This window comes from Pogoniulus pusillus, chromosome 15 (genome assembly GCF_015220805.1).
Source record: "Pogoniulus pusillus isolate bPogPus1 chromosome 15, bPogPus1.pri, whole genome shotgun sequence".
Classification (NCBI taxonomy): domain Eukaryota; kingdom Metazoa; phylum Chordata; class Aves; order Piciformes; family Lybiidae; genus Pogoniulus; species Pogoniulus pusillus.
The window spans coordinates 5,251,269-5,272,542 of NC_087278.1; the positions used below are offsets into that span (position 1 = coordinate 5,251,269).

A 21,274-nucleotide genomic window follows, 5' to 3' on the forward strand; every position below is an offset into this window, starting at 1 on the left:
AAACCCACAAAACAGGAATGACAAACAGTATTTGATTTTTTTGTATAGTTACCTCCATAAGTAAAGGTCTCTGTCCTATTGCTGCCATTCCTTGAAGGGCATTGACTTCTGCAACCAGAACTCTGTGAAGGTACTGAAATTAAAAAGTTAAAAAGAAACTTTAATGGCTTTGTCTAGATGGCTAATTAATGACAGAAGCAACTGAAGGACTGAGGCTCAAATAAGTTTTACTCTTTTTTTAGGTTTCTCCCATATCTCATTCCCTAACTACGCTACTTCTGCTGACAAGCAACAGATAATTCCCAGCTGTGAAGAAAGTCAACTGAAACTCCCGTGGAAGTGCCTCTCTCTCTCTCTCTCTCAACAAACTACAGCAAGAATCCAAATGATTGCCTCTGATGAACAAGTCTGCTCTAAAGACACCTAAAAGTCAATTTAATTGCCCCTACACTGGAGCATTTCAGATCCTCTGAGATCTCCCTCTAGCCCTGCTCACTGCATCTCTCATTTTTGCACCCATTCATTTCCTTCTGGTCCTAACTTGTTCTGGCCCTTCATGAGCTCTTCTAACACATCAAACTCTTCCTCCTCTTCAACCTCCATTTGCAATCCTCTTGCACAGAATGAAGGGTCTGTTTCCTGTGAGTCTGAAATACATTTTACAGTACAGAATAGCTGGTTCTTAATAAGGAATAGCTGCATCACCATCAAGATGACTATTATGCTACATTCCACTCCTGCTCTGTTTCTTGTCCCTCAGGTCACACGTTTTTCAGGACTATTCATCATAGAGTTGTCAAGCACTCAGCACAAAGTGTCACTACCTTAACTAAAGTATCTAAAAGCTACTGCAGTACACAACTATGTTGAGTGTATAATTGTGTACATATGTAGCACTACAGTGCTGTGTATTGAAGACTCAGAAAAGAAATAAGGTAGATGTCATATCACTTGGGTGTGGTATGAGAGGAAAAACATTAGGACAGAAATTGTTTCCTGAAAGCATCTTAAACAGATGCATCTCTCTACTGCAAGGCAAGGCAGCAAAAGAAATAAACTAGTCTGCATAAATGATGCACACATCTGAAACAGCTACTTTTTATGTGAAAGCAAGGCTCAAAGTATTTTAAGTACAATAATTCTCACTATGAAGATACAAATAAGCACAAGCAACTTGAGAACAGAGACCACAGCACACCTTGACGTTGCAGACCACTTGTCCACGTGCATTCTTGTGCTCACAGTTTGCAATGACTTGCTCGATCTGAACACGGTCAAAAAAGTCCAGTTGTAAAGGCTCTGGGATATCCTGACTGAAGTCAATGGAATCCAAGATACTCAAGATCTTCCTGCGCACTGGAAATGTAAATCAATTCAGACTGTACTCAGAACTATCAGGAGGAAAACAAACAAATGTGACAGCAGGAGCCTTACTTACAAAGACAAGGCCAAATCTTAATGCTTAATGTTTCGAAAGAGAACATTAGATCTCCAGAAAGTGCTATCAATCTGTATAAGAGGCTTAAAACCATCTTCTAGAGCCTAAAATTCCTGTGTTATACTCTATTTCCCTCCTGTTATGTATGCATGTATTCCAATATTTACAAGAGTCTAATTTTCTCTCCTAAATAAAAGCAGGCTGGTTTTTAATGAGAGTCAGGCAGGCTTTTGTTTTAAACATTGTAAGGAACTTCAAGTTACTTGGGTTTTAAACTCTTGGCCATTAAAATGCAAATATGCTCAGCCTTATCAAGTCTCACTGTTTTTACTGTTAGTAGTAAATTTTATAGACTGCCACTGTCCCATGCTGCCCTTCCACAGATACTTAAACACATACTTCTAGTGTCCTTTTCAGTCAGGTACTTTCCACTCACTCCAAGCACATATGCCAAGATTCTAAAACCAATCTGACATACACACACATCAAATAAAACTGTTCCATGTACTGCTGCTGTTTAGAAAGCCTATTATTTTCACTTTCAAAGTGTCCTTCCTAGAGACAGCAAACCCTCTCATTAAGCATTAAAAAAACTTTACTGAGAAATAATCAACAGCCACAATGCCTACCTTTTGAAGCAGTGTCAAAGTGGAGAAACCCACTGACTGATCGACTTTCATCTTCCATCCCTCCTTCACCATCAGCTGAAGGTAAGAAAGCATAATAAATACCTTTCAAAAATAAATAAGTAATTGGAGTGAAAAAATGCCACCTTCCCTACTCCTGCTAGCCACACTATAGCTGATACAAGCCAGGACACTGTTGGCCTTCTTGGCCACCTGATCAACTTTCTTCCCATCTCTCCAGTGGCACTTCCGAACCCGGTATCACAAATTAACTGTCAGAAGCTCATGAAGAAAATAAATTCCAAGTCTCTCATATTTCCACTTACTGAAGCTCATTCAGCCTCACAACGAATTGCTCTTACCCAAGTATGGCTTCACAGGCATGTCATCAAGCAACAGGTGCAGCAGTCGCTGCGTGTGGGAGCGCTGGCGGTTCAGCGAGGTCACTCGCATCTCGATAGCTGCAGTCTTCATCAGCCAGGACATTTGGTTCAGTGTGGAAATCTCATGTTCTGAGCCAAGAGAAGGAAACAATTATAGAATTGAACACAAACAGTATTATTTACTTTCAGGAAAGCTTTTTTTTTCATTTGAGAAAGCTCTGGTTTCTGGGAGGGCTGCTGTGTTTCTATATAACTTTTAAACTTGTATATGTCTGTATATAGCTGTATATATTGTAAATATCGGCTTGTATATTGTGCTAAGCTGTAAATATAGCTTTATTATTCCAATTTCCATCTCCACTGAGTCCAGTCTGGGTGATTTTCTTAAGAGGGGTGGGTAACTCCCAAACCATCACAGATGGAAAATACATTCAAGTTCCAATCATCAGCCCAAAAGCCCTAACTGCACCACAGCTACATAGCTTTTAAACATATGCAAGGACTCAACCACCTCCCTGGGCAGCCTATTCCAACACCTGACAATCTTTTCAGAGAATTTTTTTTCCTCCAATATCCAACCTAAACCTCCCCTGCTGCACCTTGAGGCCATTGCCTCTTGTTCTATCACTAGTTACTTGGGAGAAGAGATCAAAGCCCACCTCATGTCAATCTCCCTTACTTCTCAAAAACAACCCATTTTTTTCTTGTAGCATAAACAAAACTACAATGATAATTAAAACATAGATTAAGATTTAGCTCTGGAAAGCCAAGGCATGCCAAAGCTAACACTTTTATAGAAGCTCAGCAGCAGTTCCCCGCTCACTGTAGGGGGGATTGAGAAAGATGACTTCTGAGGTTCCTTTCCGATCCAATGCAATCTGTAATGATATGCACTTCTTAAACAGGCAGAGTTCAGTCTTTGCAGGATTAGAAGGTTATCAGAGGCAATAATTAATTCAATTTAATAATGTTACCTAGGCTTTTTTCTACAATTCTTCAGGAGGTAAAAGTCTCACTGAATTTTAAGCATGCACAATCATATCTCAGCATTAAAATTACCTTTGATGGAAAACGGTAAATACTGCAGTTGGGTGAACAAGAAATCCTGACTGGTCCTCAGATACCTCATAGTTGGACCTGATGTGTCAGAGCATGCACACAACTGATAGATGACCTGACAATCAAAACCAGTAGATTTATGCAAGTTGTTTTAAAAGCAAACCAACCACCAAATCAAAAGTTGCACAATATTGTCTGCATCTACAGTAAGTTTTCCATCAGCTTACTCCAAAGCTGAGCACCTCATAACAGACACTGAATTATGACACTAGAAGACTAACAGCATGTGGATGATTCCAATGGCGATTTGCTCACAATACAATATGATCTTTTCTATTTGTTCAGCTCCCTGTGAAGTGTCTTCTTCACCAAGACAGGAAATGTAGTTTATTTTTCTTTCTTTTCTACAGTACAGACTCTTTGACTTTTAATATTTGCAACCCTATCTAGATTCCACAAGATTTTAACCTGTGTGTAATCATATTAACACATCATTTAGAGCCAAACATCAGATAATTTGCCCATGTGCCTCATTCACCTTTCCTTCCCATCTCATCCCCTCAGCTATACATTTTGTCACTGCTAGAGAATAAAGAAGACAATTTCACTGACTGATTTAGGATTACTTGTTTTCTTTACTTCCTAGCAAACTACAGTTCTAAAATTGAAATTAAAAGGCATAGAATCATAGAATCAGTCAGGGTTGGAAGGGACCACAAGGATCATCTAGTTCCAAACCCTCTGACATGGGCAGGGACACCCTAGCATATATCAGGCTGGCCAGAGCCTCATCCAGCCTGGCCTTAAACACCTCCAGGGATGGGGCCTTAACCACCTCCCTGGGAAACCCATTCCAGGGTCTCATCACTCTCATAGTGAAGAACTTCCTCCTCACATCCAGTTTGAATCTATCCACCTCCAGCTTTGCTCCATCACACATCCATCTGTTTTTGGTCACAACAAATTCAAAGACTAACAAAAAAAAAATATTCAGAACGTTAGCTTTCTATCCTAGTTTCAAGTTCTGACACCAGTGCAGACTCTTTCTTTTCTGGTTTGCTACAAGGTAAACCTTTGACTACCCAGAAACAATTCAAATGTGTACAAAAACCTGACAGATGCATTTAAAAAATGAACCTATAGCCAGGTTGAATGAACCTAGAAAGTGCTCAGTTTATTGAGACCCTACTTTCAGTGGATGACAACAGAAAAATAGGCTGAATACCTGGTAGCAGAGTTCTGCAAGATGAGGAGATTCCTGAACTGCTGTAGGTCCATTCCTTGTTTCAGTACCCTTCTCCAATATGTTCAAGATAGCATGAAGGCAAGTCCGTGGGCAACCCAAGACACCTTAAAACACAAAAATTCTTTTCTTTACATTCTTAATGCCTCCACAGCAAATATAGGTTAGAACACAGGATTAGGGAAATTAAATTGCTGAGATGCTTTGTGCTGCACCACACTGCTCCACGGAGCTACAGCAAAAGTATCTGGCAAAGTTGATTCTCTGTTAATTAAAATAAAAGAATCAGCAATAATCTAATGAAATCATTTATAGTTAGTCTGTGGGCTTTTGAGATGTACAAATTTAAGGACAAATTATGCAATCAGAAAGTATTTAAGAATTTTTGGCTCTGTAAGAAAAAAAACAGAGGGCTTGAACTTAATATTCTGCATGAACCACATAAAAATTTGAATTCTTAAATTGAATTTTCAAAGACCTTTAAATTTATGTTTTTATTTTACAGTTATTGCCATTTTATGACTAATGCTCCTCAAGGCTCTTGACACTGCAACCAAGGGGAACGAGGAGGAGATTTTATTACTGAAGTCAAAATCCTGTATTTTTGCATTCTTCCTTTAGCCAATACTTTAATCAAGCCAGAAAGATGTCTTGAAGCAGTAAAGACATCAATAACAACAGTTCTTGCAGGGGAAATCATCTTTTCTGTCTAATTTATGCCATAGTAGGAAATTATTACCTCAAAGCAAACAGCTTATGGTCATTACTTCTTCACATTATTAATGGGATAATTCAAAGAGGTGTGCGAGGCTCTCTCATGGCTCTGAGATAAAGTCTGAAATCACTTACCTAACATATGGTACCCACTAAAATTGTATGGGTGCAGTTCAGTTATCTGTAGTGTTTAACTATGGAATTTCCAAGTATCCAACACAAGATCTGCAATTGTAAACTACTTTGCAGATGAAAAAAAAAAAACTACATTGGCAACTCTTTTTGTCATCTTTTTGATATATCAACTTGAAGACATTTTCTTTCTCCACATACAATTCAAATGCTTTCATTTAAAACACTGAAGGATTTAAAACTGCTGGACCACAGCAATGTAAACCTAAGAATAATGAAATATTTCATAACTAACACTTTTCTAAGCAAGTAAAAACAAATGCTTGTTCAAACACATGTGTACAAAGCGTCCTTTAAAAGAGCTGAGATTGAATTTCATACTTCAGATTGGAAGGGAATCCAGAATGTCTCAACATCCAATTACTTACTCAGTTATCCTATCAGACTGATTACTCATGGCACTGTAAAGCTGGGTCGTGAAAACTTCCAAGCATGACTATATGACCTCTGTGGTCAACCAACTCTACTGCTTTACTACCTGCATGGTGAAAACCTTTCTCCTATATCCAGCTGGTACTCCTCTTGTTGCAGTTTATGCTTGCTTCTCATCTTCCTGCCACACAACTCTTAGAAGCCTGGCTTCATCGTCTCACGAATCTCTTTGTAGGTATCTGAAGACTGCTATTAAGTCCCCCAAAAGCCTTCTATCCTTAATGCTGGAGAAATCCCATTCCTTCAGCAGCTTCTCACAGACAGAGAGCTCTATCCCCCGACCATGTATGCTGAACTTGCTCAAGTTTATCAGTGTCTGTCCATAGTGAATATAAGTTAGAAACTGAGGAGGCAAATGAGACACATACTAACACAGACTCATTGGTGGTTTCTTCACCAATTCAAGAAACACCAGAAATGTCACTCCTGTTGCTTTGAAGTTCATGTTCTCATATATTCTATGTATGAATAAGTATATCAATATATTGGCAATATAGTAATATACTTAGCAATAGAATGAAGCCCCACATATTCTAAAAGGTTATCTTCTACAATATAGAATCAGAGAATCAACCAGGTTGGAAGAGACCTCTAAGATCATCCAGTCCAACCTACCACCCAGCCCTGTCCAATCAACTAGACCATGGCACCAAGTGCCTCATCCAGGCTTTTTTTGAACACAATAAAACTGTTTTTTTTTTCTTATAATTGATTTGAGAAGGAACAGGATAGTAAATATGTAGTAGAATGAGTTCAGATAGATTGCCATGTTATCCAGGTACTTCCTGGACCATCAAATCCACTCCTTTGGCCTGTGGACACAACCATGCTGCATAAAATACAATAAAAATTAATGTTTCCCTTCTAAATGATAATTTCCCTCCAGAATTCTAATTCTAACTCTGCTTCAGTTTCCACCTTAAAGACAGGTTGAAGCCATTTAAATGCTGCATTTGAGTATCAACAAATCTTTTCACTTGGCTTTTGAGGAGATGCTTCTCCACTAATTGACTATTAAATATTCTCAGTGTTGGTAACAGAACTGATTAAATGCCAAATCAGCTTTTCCTCCACATACCTGGATCTTGCAGATTCGTGGTGCTGACAGGTTTCTTTAGCTCAAACCCCAAAAGATACAAAGCAAGGCTTGGAGGACTACACTCAAGAGAGGTGATAAGAAGATTCAGAATATGGATCCTTGTTTCATGGTGGATTCGAGCCTGCTTCTTTTCAGGCTCCAGCTCTTGATTAAAAAAAGACAAGAATAATGAAAAAATTAATTTAATGGAATTAGCCTTCAAGTTAAATGCAAGAAAGCTAAGGCATCAACTTGCATTAGTAGACAGAGGTAGAAGGTCAAATTTTCACCTTACTGTTGATAGATCACTAAATAATACAGCCAGATCAATGTTAAATACTTGTCTTCTAAAAACAGACTCAATTTGTAGCTGGATTATCACACTGTGGGCATACCTTAACAAGATATAGGTCATTTTCACTGTGTTAAATGTCCAGTATTACAGAAAACAACATAAGGAAAAGAGTTTTATTTTGACTTAAAACCACTTTTAATCTCTTTAATTTCATTCTGCATAAAAGACAACAGTACAAGCCATATTAAAGAAATCTTTTCCATACCTTCATCTGGATTAATCAATTCTTCTGCATCTTCATTGTCCAAACATTCCACAAAGCCAGCCATCAGCTTCTGGCTAACACTCTGTATTCAGCAAAGGAAGGATGGAAATTAAGAGGACTGTAAAAGTATGAAAAAACAGTACCTTTCATAATTCCCTCCAACTAAGCTGACAGAAGTTCTAAACAAAACCGGTATAACCTAGCTAATAAGCAGCAGTTGTAGCTGCTCTAAGCCCATAGGTTAGCTACTAGCCATTGAAAGGAGAAAAAGAAATCTACTGTTGTTACATAGGCTAAATTATCCTCACAGGTTGAAGACTACGAAGTCAAGAAAGTTTCAATATCTCAAAGATTTTCATCCTTTTCCTTCTTGCAGACATTTGTTTTTTCAATTAATGAAGTAGTGGTTTTTCCCAATGCCATAGTAAAAGATTTCAGAGATGGGTAGACAGAAAACAAAATACAGTTTTGATGTACTTGATCCAGAAACCTATCCCTTTAAGCAACATTATGGAGCACAAGTACTTTTCCACTAATTTCTCTTTCAAGACCAATGAAACTTGCATTTACCTGATCATGTGTGAAATCACCAACTAGCTTTATCTGGATGTTAGAATTACAAGAAATACAGCACAAGATCTTGGCACTCTCAAAAGCCAGTTCAGGATTGCTGTTTCCATGATAAAGATACCTTGAAAAATACAAGATTGTAATGAAATTGGGGAGAAATTTACCATTTGAAGATGGTACTGCATAGATAAGAAATTAAACAAGATTTAGAACTAAAACATTTACAAATCAAACCACACAAGACAGCAAAGCTACAAACAAAATTTCACTCCATGTGAAACACTTAACACTCCTCCATCAAAATCAGGGCAGCAGGCTGAGTAAGGACAATCATCTCTGCTGGAATTACTACCACACTTTTTTATCCATAATCTACCTCAAACACAGCAAGATAAGTTAAAACAACTTGTCACAGGCTCACATAAACAGAGAAAATACCTTCAGATCATGCAGAAATGAGTGTCACTGAAGATCAAAACTAGCTAAAATCAACTACTGCATGTACACAAAACAGGTGAGGGGGGAAAAATCATTAAAAGCATCTTAAAAGGCATGCTTTCAAAACCTATTTGTTGACTATTGTTATGTGAGGAAAACAATATAAATGAAAGACAAAACCACATTTATAGGAGAAGTTCATTTTTTAAGTGCATTCCATGTCAGAATACCATTACTCTTTTTATGCACTCTATTGTACTACTCATTGTTGGTTTGTTTGTGGAATTATTGTAAGACCAAACAGTAACAAAAGAGGTCAGTGGGAAAAGGAAATTCTTAAGATTCACATTTGAAATGGAATTTCAGACTACTGGCCTGATACTTTTAACAGAGCAACTAATGGACAACACTGCAAAATGTTTCAGTGGCAAATAGCCACCAAGTGAAGTTCTGCTCTCCCACTCTGCCCTAGATTTTGGTTGTCATAAACTGAAAATTATATCCAAAGTAATCAGTGCACATAAGGCAATGAAGAAACCATGAGGGAAAAAAATGAGAAAGAAAACTATAAATGCAGATCTTAGTCTTGCATGAGACAATACACAGATCACACCAGCTGTGATGACACCACCCCCCCACTAAAAACAGAAGCTCGAAGTGGAAAGAGAAGCACTGGCTAATAAAACTAATGAAAGGATCAAGACTCAAACACTTTTGTGCCTCCAAAGCCCCTCCCTCATCAATTCTTTGCACACACCTAGCAATATTCACCACATGATCTGCCTTTTTAGTGCGAGGATTGATTCCTTGAAGCAGCTGCTCCAGTGGTGTGACAATTAGGGAAAGGTGGCTCTCACGCAACAGATCCATAAAAAGATTCTCTTTCTGTAGGGTTAAGTTTAGAAGTGCAAGGCAATGCTGCACAGCTTTCTCTAAATGCTTCTTCCCTGTGGTGCACAAACAACAAAGAACCATAAGAAAAACAAAGGAGCAGTTAAACAGACTACATTCATAAACCTCACTCAAGCCTCAAGCCAAGAAAGTACTTGGCAGTTGTTTACTACTAGCAAAATTCCCCCTCCAAACAATTTTTATACATAAAAGCAGCAACATCAAGTTGAAGATATGCAATGTCAGCTTTAAATCCTACTTAGTATGCATTTGAACTCCACATGAAAAATCAATTCTAGGCACATACCAGGAAAAGGAGCGTAAGTATCAAGCTGCTTAACCCCTTCTTCTAGCAAACTAAGCGACAGTTCCAGCATTGGGGATTCATTCAGTAAATGATACATCAAATTGAATCCTGGTGGTTTATATGCTATTATTTCTTCCCCTAAAGAGAGGGAAAACAAAACAGAAAAAGAACTTAGCATGTAGTAGAAAATATTTACATTACTTAAGTTAGCCTGAGCAACAAAACCTACAGTCCCTGCTGTAAGCAACATCTAAAGAGAAGAAACACACTGCATACGAAGTGTTCAGAGGTCTCCTTTACATTTAAGCCAGACATTTGGGAAGAGCAGTCGTGGCAATAACCATTACTTTTTAATATCTAGCAGATCAATTTTCATTGTGACTAGTTAAGATTTTCCCCAAGTAGATCTGACCTTGGATTCAAATCAACGCTAGGAATTTATACCACGTATGCAGTACATGAAATGGTTCTACAATACTGAAAAGTGGGAAAAGTTTGCATCTGTTGTAGTCTGGATGAGGGAAAAAGCATTTCCAGAAATCAAAGCTGAGAAAGTCCAATGAATCAGTCTATGGACACCTGCATGTCTGTTGCAACAATGCATAAAAAAATGAAATTACTAGCCTAAAACTCCAAGGCTCTCATAAAACAAAGAGAAAAGTCAAGACAAACGTTTCTGACTTATCTAGTCTCCCAGAAAAAACATGGTGGATAAAAGCAGGAAAGCAGCAAGAATCTTTTTTTAATAGGCAAGTGAGAATGAGGGTGCAATTTCTTTTGACATCAGCTTAAACAAGCCCTTTCTGCTTCCATTCATTCTGTGTCTGTGTCGCCTCCCCCACACGCCAAGTTGTGCCATGCCACCATGGAGCCACACACTGATCAGTTCAAGAAATGGAGCTAGTCAAAGAGATCAGTTTTAACTGCAATATATAATAGAAGCCACAAATTATCATACAGCTGAAGGACTAGCTGAAGGCAGGAATGCCCCAAGTCAGCTAAGCAGCAATGAACTGTTTAAGAAGTACAGGGAACACAGGACTGAAGTGACCTCACTGAACAGATGTCTTAAAGTTGTTGTTCACCCGAGAAGTGGTTCTTGCAGATCTCTCCTGCTTCAAGCAAATCCACAGGTACCAGGCTGGCATTCAATGCTAAGAAGTCCAAACAAGCCTTAAATTTCCTGTAGTGAAGCAACTTTGGCCTTTTAAAGACCAGCTGTCCATAATTAAATGTCTTCAGGTCACAATTCCACTCCTACTGCAGCTCCCCAAAGTACATGGACATTTTGTGAACACTTCCTAAGTAGCTTTCCACCATTTGCAATATTAAAATCACAAGATTAAGAGAGAATAAAACAAGTCACAATTCTGTTAGTGAATCAGTGAAGAAGCTCACCTTGTAACTCCACATATTGGTCCACAAAGTCTTCAAGCTGAGGTTCGTAGTCCCGCAGCAATTTGTAGAACACTTCCAGAACTACCTCTGCTACTTCCCACTGTATAGAAAAATCACAACATGAAAAATGTCACACATAGAATATGATTGATACTGCACCAAAAAAACAGGATGACAAAGAATAACATCAGGTTCTGATGGATCAGGAGATGGCAAGACTAACTCTGAAATACTATCCAACTATGCTTACAATTCATCATGTCAAACACTTCAAAGGGCCAAGCTCTCTTTCTGAAGTAAAATGGAACACTAAGTCTTATTGCCTATTTTAGGCTCCATTATACAATATGCATTAGTATATTGAAACTAGAAGCAATAAAAGAGTCTTTAATAGGTATATAGCTAGTAACAGATCATTAATAGCTTCCAGGATAGTTTAATGTGCACTTTCATTCAGAAGGATCACAAAGAAAATCCAATTCCCTGATTCAGCAAGTCAGAAATACTCTCTGGAGTAACAATGAGGAAAAGGACAAATAGATCCTTGTAGACTTGTAGATTTCAGCACGCGATGTTCAGAAGTCATTAGCTCTGTGGTAGAGTTCAGAATACCATAGAGTAAACTGAAAGTCAGCAATAACATAAATTTCCTCCTATTGTTCAGAAAGATACTTTTACAGAGGCTCCTTAGAAGTTGTTCATAGATCCTGATCACCCAGGAGCTGAAAAATCACCCATTTACAGAACCAAAACACAATGAACGGCAGGTTACCTCTGCTGCATCAGACCTGCACAGCATTGCAAACACATCCTCTAAGCCCCATCAGCAGTGCCAAATCATTTTAACTATCTAAAGCCCATAGCTTACAAAGAAGCATTACTTTTTCAGCAGCTCTCCGGTAAGCTCTGGTGCGGAATCGCAGGAACACAGCATCCCTCAGGAACTGCAGATAGGGATCAAAGCCAGGTGGCCGGAGGCCTGCTCCCAGGTTGGAGGGGAAGGAACTCTCCACCAGCGTGCTGATGAGTCGACAGAAGGACCGGGTCAAAGGGTACTCCTCACATCGGGACTCAATCTCATTGAGTTCAACCTTCCCAAGGAGACAGCAAAAACAAAAGGGAAAATAAAAAGACTTTGAAGTAGGAATTAAAATATGAGAATAACTAATAGGAGAACATCACCTGTGAATTAATTTACAGGTTGCTCAAGGAGGTCATGGAATCAGAGAATGTTAGAGGCTGGAAGGGACCTCCAGAGATTACCAAGTCCAACCCCCCTGAAAAAAACAGGATCACTTAGGGTAGTCTGCACAGGAATGTATCCAGGCAGGTTTTGAAAGTCTCCAGAGAAGACTCCACAGCCCCCTCTCTGGAGATGTTCAAGGCCACACTGGATGAGGCCTTGAGCAACCTGGTCTAATTGAAGATATCCCTGCACATGGCAGAGGGCGTTGGAACTAGATGATCTCTAAAGTCATTCCCAACCCAAACCATTCAAGTGTCAGGTTCTGCACTCCATGGAATGCTACAGGTTTGAAGAGATGTGGCTGCAGATGTAGCTTCTGCAACATGTAGCATCTACAAGTGTTTCCTGAACTCAAAAGCCAGAGAGGCTGCCTAGGTGCAAAGATACCCTTACCTCAATACCAATTGCTTGTCTCTGGCCTGGACTTCTTACAGTTTGTAGTATCTGCAACAAAGAAATAGAAATTAAATAGGCAAACAATACAATTCACACAATAAAAGTGCATCTCCACAGAATTGTGAAATTGTGTAGGTTGGAAAAGATCTTTGAGATCATCAGGTCCAACCACTCATCAATTCTGTCAGGAATAAAAAGGTAATCATCATGTTTTAACTGTAAGAATATGCTTCCTAAATCCTCTTAAAGGCTGGACTATGTGTTGTACATTTGTATGCTTCTAGCTTTACCTCCTTAGAGATCTGCATCATCTTACTGTTAAAAGAAACAAAGAACAGAAACTCTTTTACATTTGTGATTTTTGTCTTGTATTGGCTGAAGAAAAGAGGTTTCCCTTGTCTCTTAAGTAGAGTTTAAGGAATAATATAAGTTAGGAAGCTAAGACGGTGAGCATTTAGTGTACTACAAGATGTCATTTTTGTCAAGGTAATTATTGGCAATTAACAAAAACCAGGAGTTGCAGTTCAAAGGCCTCAAGCTCTTCTAAATAGATCTGCCAGTAGTTTGAACCAGAATACATGCCATGAGCTCATCCCATTATGTTTTTTTTTGTATTAACAATACTGAGAGCATTCTTTCGATATTCATCCTCATTAGGATTCATATTTAAAACTTTTCTCTTTTTTTTCCTCCTGCTGTGACTTCACTTTTTTTAAAGGTAGGGCTTTCAACACCTGTCTGACACACATGAAAGTCTGCAATAATATCCTGTAAATTACAATCAACATCCTCTAAAAATGGAATGTCTACAAGTGGAGCTTTTTAGCCAGTCTCTTCTATGCATATCATTCACACTGGAAAAATACTAAGGAACAAAACTGCCAAACAGAAACCTGCAGAAAATGTAAGGAATATACAGAGGAGAAAACAGATTGAACACACAAGGCTGTGTGTTAGGAAACCTGTATTTACATAAAAGAAGCAGAAATAATGAGATCTCTGAAGAATGAAAACATTTTGTCATTTGCAAATTTGTTTTCCAGTAAAAGTTGTATTAACTAAGTGAGGAAAAAAAATCCATTTAGCAACAAGAAGAAGAAAATTCAAGAGGAAATGCAACACCATTTTGAAATACACTGACAATTGCAATAAATTGGGATGTTGTATTTCTAAGCACCAAAACCCCCTAAAATACCTGTGTATATTCCAGGGATTGCCAGAGTGATGCAGCTATTTCAGGAGATTTTCCAAAACCATTAAGGGTTTCTAATAGCTCTGCTTTCAAAACAGGAGGAATGCTGCACTGCAGAAGTCCCAGAATAACCACTACTGGTGTCCACTGAGGGTGCTCACAGAGAGCCAAGCGAGCGTTCTCACTCTGCAGAGTTCCAACAGAAAACAGAATTGCAGGTTATTTCTTTGAAGGTTATTCAAGTCTTACAAACTCCAGTTAACAGTTCGGTATCAACAACTCTGCTTCACACCTGAAGGTACACAAACCATCCAAAGAATGGCAGAACATTTCAAAGCAAACTATTTTAATTAACCAAAAATGCCTATTTAATACTAAGTACTAAAATTGTGCCTATCCATAGAGAAAAATGATGTGCAGAAGCTTAACAACCCATTTTTTAACCTTTTAATTAGTTAAGACTAATTCCATGAATGTGTCTAAGTTTAAGTACTTAGACAGTAGAAAGAAAGCTCACTGCAAGAAGGACACTGAGGTGCTGCAGTGTGTCCAGAGAAGAGCAACAAAGCAGCTGGTGAAGGCTCTAGAGAACAAGGTTTATGAGGAGCATCTGAGGCAACTGAGATTGTTTGGCTCAGAGGAGGCTGAGAGGAGACCTCTGTAACTCCCTAAAAGGAGGTTGCACTGAGGTGAGGGATGGTTCTCTTCCCTCAAGTATAAAATGATAGAACGAGAAGAAATACCCTCAAATTGTGCCAGGGGAGGTTTAGATTGGATATTAGGAAACATTTTTTTACTGAAAGAGTGGTGAGGCATTGAAACAGGTGTAGTCACCATACCTCAACTGTTCAAGAAATGTGTAGCCATGGCACTCTGAGACATGGATTAATGGCCATGGTGGTGTTAGTTTGATGGTTAGACTCAATAATCTTACAAGTCTCTTTCAACCAAAACAGTTTTATGATTCAAGCACAGTAAGGGGACTGTATCAATATTTTTATTACGATGTGAAATTGCATCTGGACACTTGCTAGGAACTTCTGTCAATTTGTTTAAGTCTAACAGCAGGGTCATCACTAGCTTAAGTTCATTTGACACTTGGAAGCAAACCACTAGAGAGGAACAAGCTCCTAGTTTCATCTAACAATATTTTTTTGCATCCTTGAAACAAGTTTACTTCTTCCCAGGTTGCAATATGATGATGTCAGGAAAAACTAGTTTAAGAGTTCCCTTTTCTCCATGCTCATCCAGTGTTAAGCTCATGTAAGAACACCTAGTATCAATATCATCAGGAATTAGTTTTTGAAAGCCTGATCATTTGCAGGGGTGTGTCTAGTGCTTGTGTCAACAAATCCAAAGGTATCTCACTACACCACAGAACTTTTAGGCTGCAGAGTCCAGTGGGTATTGAAGAGCTGAATGAACACTATCCATAGTTACTCAGACAACTGACAACACAAAAATCTGCACTGCAGCTTTATTCTCTCGGAACCTTGTTCCAGTCAATCCATGGCACTTTTTAACTCTTGTTTTAAGGACCTAAGTTTCACAGTTGATCAGTTTCCTTGCCTAAGTTCTACTTTTTAAATTCATCTGTTTTTTCCCCCCTTTCAAACTCAGAACTGAATGCAAAGAAATTTCTTCCTAGGTAATCGCTTCCTCTTAATATATCTCACTTGTAAAAGACATCTCCGTGGCACCAAAGTGTCAGGAAAGCAAGAAAATCAGTACTGCCAGCAACACAGGAAAAGGTATCATCTCTTTCTGCTTCACACAGGCTGCATGTTTGGTCCTAACAGCTATTTCTGATGCTTCTCGTGCTTTTGAAGTTCACTGATCAGATGACAACAAATTTGCCCTACATACTTTTGGCCAACTGACCTTCATAGTTAAATGATGTTATTTTGCAAGAAATAACAATCTATGAACAAAGCCAAAGAGAAGATTACTTACCCAATTTACTATAACAGTGGTCAGCTGTAAAAAGGCAATTAATCCATCCTGTTCCTTCTGAGTGATCCCTCGGAGAGGCAGATGGCGATATTGGACACTGTCTGCACTTGGTAAGTCCTTCCTTAAGTGCTCATGATAAAGCATCAAGGAGTGGAAGAAATGTTCCCAGGAGACAGGGCTGCCACCTGCTCCTTGAATGTTTTCCACTGGAAAAATGACAAACAGGTGTCAAGATTTTCTTTCTACTCCTTCAGAGTGGCAAGAAAGGTAGCTAAATTCAAAAGGAAAACTTTCTTATCTAGAAGGAAAAATGGAGTTCAAAGTAAAGTCATTTTTACTGAAAGCAGCGGTTCTAGTTTGAGGCTTGTTTTTTTCCTGTTGTTGAGGGGTTTTGGTTTTAACAGAGACAGAAAGGTGCTAGCATGAAAAGCCAGTACAAGTTCTGCGTTTTCTTACTCAGAACAGCTGCAGTACTATTTCTATCTTCAAAGTAAAGGAGCTTTTCTGATTTGATCAATACAAAACTAACAAAACACAGGCCTGATCAGCACAGAATCAACCAGGTTGGAAGAGACCTCCAAGATCATCCAGGACAACCTAGCACCCAGCCCTAGCCAGTCAACCAGACCACGGCACTAAGTGCCTCATCCAGGCTTTGCTTCAACACCTCCAGGGACGGCAACTCCACCACCTCCCTGGGCAGCCCATTCCAATGCCAATCACTCTCTGTGAAGAACTTCTTCCTAACATCCAGCCTACACTTTCCCTGGCACAACTTGAGACTGTGTCCCCTTGTTCTGTTGCTGGCTGCATCTCTTACTTTGAGAAAGCTCTACTATATTACATGTATCAAAAACTTCTAAAAGAACAAAGTGCTTCTGAAAAATGTCAGCTCAGGAAAGACAATTATTTACAATAATTTATTTTACAGTAAATATTTTACTATATGTAAATTAATTGCAATATATAATTATTTTATATATATAAAAATATAAATTTACTTACAATAAATAATTACTTTAAGGCATTACTCATTTTGTATTTTACAATAAGAAATATAGATATTCTGCATCTCTTGATGGTGGTAAGACACAGCTTTTTTAAACATCACATATTGTTTCTTTATGTGAATTATTTGCTAAGGTGCTCAGACTACCTGAAGGGTGGTTGTGGCCAGGAGGAGGTTGCTCTCTTCTCTCAGGTGGCCAGCTCCAGAACAAGAGGACACAGCCTCAGGCTGCGCCAGGGGAAATTTCGGCTCGAGGTGAGGAGAAAGTTCTTCACTGAGAGAGTCATTAGGCACTGGAATGGGCTGCCTGGGGAGGTGGTGGAGTCGTCGTCCCTGGGGCAGTTCAAGGCAAGGTTGGATGTGGCACTTGGTGCCATGGTCTAGCCTTGGGCACTGTGGTAAAGGGTTGGACTTGATGATCTGTGAGGTCTCTTCCAACCTTGGTGATACTGTGATACTGTGACATTTAATCACCTTTTTTTCTCTTTCCAATTTCACTTTGGCTCTAATAATGAAATCTTAGAAGCATGAAGCCACAATTCACCTGAGTCTATGTATTTTTCTAAAGAAAAAAAAGGAGCCAATAAAGAGCTGAAGTGTCATTTTTCTTACCATGACTACTGCCATTGACTTTTAGCAAACTGAAGCAGTAATGAGCACACTGAGGCCCGCTAGCCAGTCCTCGCAGCATTTTCAAGTATGGGATGTAAATTGTGGAAGGAAGGAGATCTCCCATTTGCCTAACAAATTTTGACAAGACAACCTGGAACAGATGAAAAAAAAACAGTCTTTAAAAATAAAACTTAGATCTGAATGTTTTAAGAAAACAATAGGAAGCCAAAGTCAAAAACCAGATTCTAACGTTATCAAGGTAGGAAGTGTAGAGGGATGGACTCACCTAGACTGGCCTATTAAGTTATCCTGAAGTTGAAAAACATGTTTCAAGGAAGAAATAAACAACAGAAAATAATTCATGCTACTGCAATGTAAACTAACTCTCCATTTCTTACTTCAGCTCACAAACAATGCACAGCAGTATTAACACATCTCACAGGAGTAGTTAAGTGATACTGAGAAAGAACTCAATATGCTCATTAGATCCCTGCACAGTAACTCATACACACTGCAAATCCTCCCAGGGCCATTTAAGGGTGTTTGCAGATTGCAAACAGGCACAGTTGCCTGTGTTCTGAGTAGGTTTGGGGATATACCTGATCTGTTTCATACTAGGTTTTGCCTAACGTTGTACAGTCCTTCAAGAAGCACTGAAGGCTGACAGCATCCCAGGTACCCAAAGAGTTTTTGAACATCTGTTTAGATTGTTTCCTCATTCCAATATTAGGTTCTGTCTCTCACAGGGCCTTAGGTAATTACAATATTCTTATGGATTTTTACCCTCCCCCAAACTACTATCAACTACAGTTATTTTTTTTTTAATAATTAAGGAATTTAACTTCTTAACTGTACCAAAAAGGCCCATAAAGTCAGACAGAAAACACAAGAGCACTATTACCATAATTCATTTATCAACTGCAAAAAAATCAGATCTAAACCAGATTTTCAGAGGTTTCTTTCATAGAATCATAGAATCATAGAATCAACCAGGTTGGAAGAGACCTCAAAGATCATCCAGTCCAACCTATCACCCAGCCCTAGCCAGTCAACTAGACCATGGCACTGAGTGCCTCATCCAGTCTTTTCTTGAAGACCCCCAGGGACGGTGCCTCCACCACCTCCCTGGGCAGCCCATTCCAATGGGAAATCACTCTCTCTGTGAAAAACTTCTTCCTAACATCCAGCCTATACCTACCCTGGCACAACTTGAGACTGTGTCCCCTTGTTCTATTGCTGGTTACCTGGGAGAAGAGGCCATCCCCCACCTGGCTACAATGTCCCTTCAGGTAGTTGTAGACAGTAATAAGATCACCCCTGAGCCTCCTCTTCTCCAGGCTAAACAGGCCCAGTTCTCTCAACCTCTCCTCATAGGATTTGTGTTCCAGGCCCCTCACCAGCTTCGTTGCCCTTCTCTGGACATGTTCCAGTACCTCAACATCTTTCTTGAATTGAGGGGCCCAGAACTGGACACAGTACTCAAGGTGTGGCCTGACCAGTGCTGAGTACAGGGGAAGAATAACCTCCCTTGTCCTACTGGCCACACTGTTCCTGATGCAGGCCAGGATGCCATTGGCTCTCTTGGCCACCTGGGCACACTGCTGGCTCATCTTCAGCTTACTATCTATCAGTACCCCCAGGTCCCTTTCCTCCTGGCTGCTCTCCAGCCACTCAGTCCCCAGCCTATAGCGCTGCTTGGGGTTATTGTGGCCAAAGTGCAGAACCCTGCACTTGGCCTTGTTAAATCTCATCTCATTGGCCTCTGCCCACCCATCCAGCCTGTCCAGGTCCCTCTGCAGGGCTCTCCTACCTTCCAACAGATCAACACCTGCTCCTAGCTTGGTGTCATCTGCAAACTTACTGATGCTGGACTCAATGCCCTCGTCCAGATCATCAATAAAGATATTGAACAGGACTGGGCCCAGCACTGATCCTTGGGGAACACCACTTGTGACTGGCTGCCAACTGGACGTGGCACCATTCACCACCACTCTCTGAGCTCTGCCATCCAGCCAGTTCTTGATCCAGTTCTTGTCCAGTTTATTGACAACTGAATTGACAAGGGTGATTTGTTCCTTTTAGAAGAGGCAACAATAACCACATTCTGCAGAGCAAGTAAGTCACTAATAAAAGATAATGTTGTCTTAGAGGTTAGCTGTAGTAAGGACACCAAAACCTTTGTTGCCTGTTTTTTTTATTGCTTTACTTTCAAGTTATGGCAATTAGTCAAGAAAATCTAAGCAACCTGGCGCTGAGGGGGTCTCTGATGGGCTACTCCAAGGTAGGATCCCATGATGGTAGACGTCTGTAAAGGCTCTGATGGACACCAGTATTCCAGGGCAAGTTCCAGATTAAAGGGGTCTTTTCTATACAACTCAGCAATCTATCAGAGAAAGGAAAATGTTAGAAAAATACCAACTACATAAAAGAGAAGATTCTTACTTGAACAATACGCATTGCTGCTAGATAAGCCAAATAGGTTTGAGAGGTAAAGCATCCCACGGCTGGTGTTCCATTCCTTCAAACTCCCTGAAAATGACAGCTTCTAAATAGCAATATCAGAACAACTGACAGCCTGAGAAATGCAAAATGCACACAGAAGTGAAACTTCCACAACTTCAATTATTACAGATTAAATCACTGCTAAGCAAATGGTGCAATTTCTCAAAGAATCATTTATGTACCTTGATATATCAACTTAAAAAACAAGATAGCCAGTAGCAGGATTGGAAGCTTTACCCATTTTCTCAACACACAAATTTCTCAGATTAAACCTTAATTCTTCATTTAAGTTTACTCAGTCTCTCAGAGCTAATTAGGAAAGAATTTCACTGTAATTTCTGTTGTTGTCCCATAACCTAAAGGGACAAGAAATCCATATATTAAAGCCTGCACACTTACACATTTTTATGCTAAATAAAGGCAAAGGTAGATGTTATTAATTTATTCATGAGCAGGTAATATAATACTGTGGTGGTAGGTCTCATGGGGCAAACATGAGCTTATCCATGCCCAAAAATGTTTGCCTGCCCCCTTCTCCTTCTGTGTTGGGGAAGCAACCTTGGGATGGGAGGGCAAAAGCCCTGGCTTTGCCTGATATGGTGAGGCCTGGCAAAGGGCTGTTCCCATTGGCTAATTGACGTCCAGTGCTCCACTAGTCACAGTCTGGATATTGATAAAAGGGAAGAGCAGGTAGCAGGAGGCTGCTGCCACCTCATTTTGCATCCCGAATTTGCCTGGAGAACTTACCAGGAACAGGCTCCAAATGCCTGCAGGCGGTCACCTTGCATAGCCCCCAGTGTGACACTGTGCTGAGACTGTGCATACCTCAAGACATCCTGCCTGCCCCTGAAAGTCTTCCTGCTAAGACTACAAGTCCTGGAGATAGATAGATCATCCAGAGGAGCTGGGGACAAGGTCAGGGATTATCTGCCTCCTTTCCAGAAGTCTGGGAGAAATCAAGTCTCAGCAGCTAATCGGACAGACTTCCACATGCTGTCTGATTTATAACTCTGTGAGTAAATACTTAAAGGCCTC

The 21,274-nt window shown here is 39.7% G+C and overlaps 1 protein-coding gene across 1 annotated transcript in view; it reads right to left on the reverse strand.

Annotated features, from left to right (window-relative positions):
- The window catches only part of NUP205 (nucleoporin 205), a 58,936-nt gene that overhangs the window by 20,710 nt on the left and 16,952 nt on the right, over nucleotides 1-21,274 (reverse strand). The window contains exons 10-27 of the mRNA XM_064155015.1: nucleotides 19,983-20,120; nucleotides 17,738-17,888; nucleotides 16,117-16,322; nucleotides 14,167-14,349; nucleotides 12,969-13,019; nucleotides 12,211-12,420; nucleotides 11,330-11,429; nucleotides 9,932-10,069; nucleotides 9,491-9,680; nucleotides 8,296-8,416; nucleotides 7,726-7,807; nucleotides 7,166-7,330; nucleotides 4,732-4,856; nucleotides 3,507-3,621; nucleotides 2,427-2,576; nucleotides 2,068-2,142; nucleotides 1,199-1,356; nucleotides 53-133 (exon numbers count right to left, since the gene is read on the reverse strand). Of these exons, the coding sequence (XP_064011085.1) occupies nucleotides 53-133; nucleotides 1,199-1,356; nucleotides 2,068-2,142; nucleotides 2,427-2,576; nucleotides 3,507-3,621; nucleotides 4,732-4,856; nucleotides 7,166-7,330; nucleotides 7,726-7,807; nucleotides 8,296-8,416; nucleotides 9,491-9,680; nucleotides 9,932-10,069; nucleotides 11,330-11,429; nucleotides 12,211-12,420; nucleotides 12,969-13,019; nucleotides 14,167-14,349; nucleotides 16,117-16,322; nucleotides 17,738-17,888; nucleotides 19,983-20,120 (2,439 nt within the window). The remainder of the gene's footprint in view (nucleotides 1-52; nucleotides 134-1,198; nucleotides 1,357-2,067; nucleotides 2,143-2,426; nucleotides 2,577-3,506; nucleotides 3,622-4,731; nucleotides 4,857-7,165; nucleotides 7,331-7,725; nucleotides 7,808-8,295; nucleotides 8,417-9,490; nucleotides 9,681-9,931; nucleotides 10,070-11,329; nucleotides 11,430-12,210; nucleotides 12,421-12,968; nucleotides 13,020-14,166; nucleotides 14,350-16,116; nucleotides 16,323-17,737; nucleotides 17,889-19,982; nucleotides 20,121-21,274) is intronic.